The sequence below is a fragment of the Capsicum annuum genome, chromosome 11 (assembly GCF_002878395.1).
Source record: "Capsicum annuum cultivar UCD-10X-F1 chromosome 11, UCD10Xv1.1, whole genome shotgun sequence".
Classification (NCBI taxonomy): Eukaryota; Viridiplantae; Streptophyta; class Magnoliopsida; order Solanales; family Solanaceae; genus Capsicum; species Capsicum annuum.
In genome coordinates, this window is record NC_061121.1 from 123,956,283 (window position 1) to 123,961,374 (window position 5,092).

Below are 5,092 nucleotides of genomic sequence, written 5' to 3' on the forward strand. Positions count from 1 at the left end.
ACATAATACCCTCAATATATATGTTGGAAGGATGTGGAAATTTTTTTTAGGGGTAATAGGGTCTTTAAGCATGTTAATGCATGCATTAGATCCATTGCATTACTAATGCCATGGATTTTGAGGTATTAGTAATACACACCTCAATACATAATAGAGTGTATAACTAATGCTTGCATTAGTTATACGTAGGGTAAAAAGGTGTACCAAACAAGGTACTACTAATACACACTAAACTAATGAATGCATTAACATTTCAATACACTCTACCAAATGACTCCTAAGTGTGTATACACTACTAGAAAAACAAGAAAAACCGACCGTCAAAAACCGACCATATTACCCAAAAATCGACCACAAAACTGACCAAACAATGTGGTTGAAAAACCTATGGTAGCTTTTGTAAAATTCGACCATGAGTGGTCGGTATTTTTTAAAAAATATATATATTTTTAAAATTGATTATTATTTCATTAAAATAGAAAAAAAATTTGGGGAAAAAATACCGACCACAAGTAGTTAGTTTTTTATTAAATTAATTAATTAATTTAATAATAAATCGACCACTTGTGGTCGGTTTTTTCAAGAGAAATTTTTGAAAAACCAACCACTTGTGGTCGGTATTTATGTGAATTTTTTTAAAAAATAAAAATTTAGACCCAATTACAGCATGCAACAATGCAACATTGCAGTATAAAATCAAATACATACAACAGCAATAACAAAAAAAATCAAATATAAAGACTTTGAAAAGAGCACAATACATACAAAGTGTCCAAGAAAACTGAGTATCAAAATACAACAACAGTTTCAATTATCAAAATGTCTAAATTCAAAGTACAACACACACAAAAAAAACTAAACCTTATCATCTGATACGTCTTCGTCGTCCATATCCTCATCCGTGAAGAAATCATCCAGGGGGCTTAGACCCTTTGTAGCCCGAGCTGCATCACCAGGACATGGAGGAATAACCCCCACAATCTGAATGAAAGTGCTCAACTGCTGCTGCAACTTCTTGAATCGAGATGTTGTTGCCTTCGCCCTCTTCTTCTCCCTTTCATTCTGTGCAGCAAGTTCAATTGTCTCACTATCAACTGAAGAGCTCGGGTATGCAGGACTGGACGAACAACTAACATTATTGCTAAAATAGTCGTTGTGGTATCCGACCAAATGACCTCTATTTGTAGGACCCACAACTTTTGTCCATAACTCTACCTCGACATGTTTGGGAATTGGGTCACCCTGACTTTCAACTGGCTGACTACTACGATACGCACCAACAAGGCGCATATATTCGTCCTATATTCAAAGTAAAGTTAATACTAAAAGTAAAAAAATATTAAAGTAGTTATAACTGAATAATATCAACTTTGAGAAAAAAATTCATAAATTCAGAATTTGTTTCTTACATGTTCAGCTTTTGCACGAGCTTCAACCCAGACAGCTTCATCAGTCGAGTTCTTTTTTCTCTTCACATGAGTCTCAACGTATATCACATCATGTGGTATTTTCTTACCCTGTTCTTTTTCCTGCATATGAAAAAATTATCAATGTTTAAATAATAATAAAATTTTAATAGAAACAAACAATTAAAACTGTAAAGTTAGATACCATTTTTTGAATCACAGTAAGAGTACTTCTGGCACCCACAGTATGTAGGGAGCCACCCTTGAATGATGCCCGGGCTTTCTTTCCCTTTTCACTCAACAATTTGAATTCGTCGCTATTCCAATATATAAGATACCGATTCCATGCGGGTTCAGGCATGCACGTAGGTTTAACCATGTTTTGTCGGGCATAATCCAAGAGATCTTTAAATCTGCCTCTACATCTTTGCATAAAGTTCTTCTTTATAAGAAATGTATTTTCTTCATCCCACCAGTAAAATTTCTACAACAACAATATAATAATCAATGTTTTATTCTACCAAAGTGTCAATAAGTTAAATCCTTACCTTAAATTCATCAAACATTCTATCTCTGTCAAGTTCTGGTACCTTTTGCCAGCTGGTCCAGAAGTCGTTGAAGTGCCGGCCAATGTATATTCGCGCCCTATGTCCAAGTCCAGCATCCGGGTTAAACCTACAACACAAGATCAAACAGTAATTTCATAGAGCATAATAATATAGTAATGAAAAAATGTGTAACGTTATTATATTTATAAATCTTACCCTTTTGCAACTGTAACAAGATAAATCCTCCTAGAATCATCTAAGTCTCCTTGCTGATGGTGGATGCACTGGTGTGGACGGATCTGAAGAACCAGATGGAGTGCCTCCCAACTGAAGATTTGAAAACCCAATAGGTCCAGCAGAATCACAGTGCGTAGCTGCGTGACTGCTGTAGGAAGGTATCGATGATTGTCGATGCCTGGAGGGGCCAGCGGCAGTCCGAAAGTATTCTACTGGTGATGGCATGGTTATAGGAGCCGAATAAGTCAGCGAAGACCCAGGTAGTGGCCTCACATGTATAGGAGTCAGTATGGAAGCCTTGGACAACCTACAATATGAGGGTCGTGCTGGCGTGTCAGCTAACCGACCCTCAGATATATGAATACCGGTCGATCAGATATAAGACAGAAGTTGTCTTTTCTTTTTTGGTTTCGTCGTATCAACTTTTCCCTTACCTCTGTCATCTTTGCCTGACATCTAAATTAAGTTAAATTAACAAGTAGTTAGTTCATACAATATGAATATATATATATATATATATATATATATATATATAAGAAAACATTCTAAGTAACTAATTCGAAGTTACTATACAAATCATGGAAAAGTGGAAATAACAAACTTAAAAAGTATATTACACATCAATCTTAAACAAGAAACATAAAGTTATATACATATAGTACAAAGCATAAAGACATCAATACATAATAAATACAACCTATACAACTAATCCTCCTCTTCTGAAGACTCTCCACTAAACCAATCACCCTCTTCGGAGGTTTTCTCATCTCCTACCCACCTAGTTGCTTCTTCCACAATATTAACTTCTTCTAATATATTTTTCAGGTGATTCAAATCATCCACTAATTCTACGTCCACTAGCTGGTGATCAATCTGTATTTCATTTTGATATGCAGTCTCCAGCACATTCTCAACTTCCACCCATCCTATAGGCTTTGTTTTGATTATATCCCACCAATCAGACTTGTCATTGCATAACGGATAAGGAGCATAATACACTTGCTTAGCATTTTGCGCTAGCACAAATGAATCATAAATAGGATACGACCTATTGTGCTTCACTTTAATGATGTTATGCTCCTTATGTAATCTTGTTCCTGTTGTGATTGGATTAGACCACTTATATCGAAAGAGGACAATTTTTTTTATTGGGTAACCAACATACTCCAGTTCTAAGATCTCGTGTATGATGCCAAAGTAATCAACATCATCATCACCCTTAACGCAAACACCACTATTATTTATTTTCCTTGTTCTGGAGTGTTGTTCAGTGGAAAATTTAAACCTATTTAATTTGTATTGAGACATTGCATTTAGCTTCAATTGGACCCAAAGAAATATCTCTCAAGAGCTGGTCGTATGCGGCTGCATTTGGTGAATGGTGTACCTAAAATATTATATATATATATATATATATTAGTTGAGGAATGTGTAAATGTTTAAACTTTGAAGAAATAATAATACACTTACGAACCTTATTTTTAAACCATGTTGCAAAGGATGCATACACTTGATTTTCGTGGAATTGAGTCCTAAATGAACTGAACATCAAACAAGGGAAACACAATTAGTTTCTTTAATGGAATGAGTAAACAAATAAGGTATGTTAAAATTTTAATCTCCTTACTTCAGAAATGGCTCAATTTTCGGGCAATTAAGCAAGACATACAAAGTTGCTGCTTTGCGCTCCGTGGGAGTGAGCCGACGAGGTATGGTCTTTTTATCCTTACAACTAGATTGATTGAAAATTGATATCGATTGCAAATGAAGCTCATTCACATCATCCTGGTGACGATTCGGACGGTTTCTTGAACAAGCAACTTCATCACGAAAGTAGCATGAACAAAATTGAGAAGTTTCTCTTGCAAGATATGCCTCAACTATAGATCCTTCCATCCTATGTTTGTTTTTGGGGCCCCTTTTCAATTTTTCAATTGCCATGTACAATCGTAAGGTTAGACGTTTACTATATATAAAAAAGATTTCTATGAATTTAAATATGTTGCAACTGCTTACCGTTTGAATGGATACATCCACCTAGTTTAAACTGGACTGCCTAGCCGAGCTTCGTGCACAAGGTAAATGGGAAGATGTTCCATCACATCGAAGAACGCTGGCGGGAAAATCTTCTCTATCTTGTTGGTGATAACGACAATATTACTTTCCAATCGCACGAGATTTTCTTCTTTTAATGTGCTGGCACATAAGTCTTTGAAGAACAAAACTGATCTATGCTATTGGTTTCCATATGTTTTCAGGTAAACCAATAAAAACAATTGGAAGTAATTGTTCTATGAAAATATGACAATCATGGATTTTCATTCCATCCAAGATTCCTTGTGTCATATCAATCCTCTTTCCCAAATTTGAGGCATATCCATCGGACATCCTCAAACTTTGAACCCACTTACATATTTGTCGCTTTTGGTCCAACTTGAATGTAAAAAAAGCCTTGGACTTTAGAACATTGCCGTTGGGCCCCTGCTATAAGTGTAATTCTCTGCGGTTGCAATACTCTGGTAAGTCAAGTCTGGCCTTAGGATTATCCTTTATTTTACCGGTGACATCCATAACTGTGTTGAACAAGTTGTCAAAGTAGTTCTTCTCAGTATGCATGGCATCAATATTATATCTAAGTAAATTATCTGGCCAATATTCTAACTCCCAAAATATACTTTGCTTAGTCCAGTTATGCGAAACGCCATATCCATTAAGCCTGTACAATCGTTCCTCGCTGGCTTTGGGCAAATCCTGAACTATTTCCTAGATGTCATGACCAGACAACGTAGGAGGTGGACCATCATATTCCCTTCTATTCCTCCTGAATGCATTCTTGATTCTCCTAAATTCATGCTCAGGTGGCAGGAAACAACGATGACAATCAAACCATGAATTTTTCCT

At 35.9% G+C, this 5,092-nt stretch overlaps 1 protein-coding gene across 1 annotated transcript; it reads right to left on the minus strand.

Annotated features, from left to right (window-relative positions):
• Positions 1-716: 716 nt before the first annotated feature.
• On the minus strand, positions 717-5,092 carry LOC107848374 (the record flags this gene model as incomplete). The annotated part of the gene is given in 6 exon segments (XM_047398937.1): positions 717-1,299; positions 1,410-1,529; positions 1,612-1,890; positions 1,955-2,081; positions 2,171-2,647; positions 3,666-5,092. Coding segments are annotated over 4 exon segments (861 nt in total). The 3' UTR covers positions 717-855.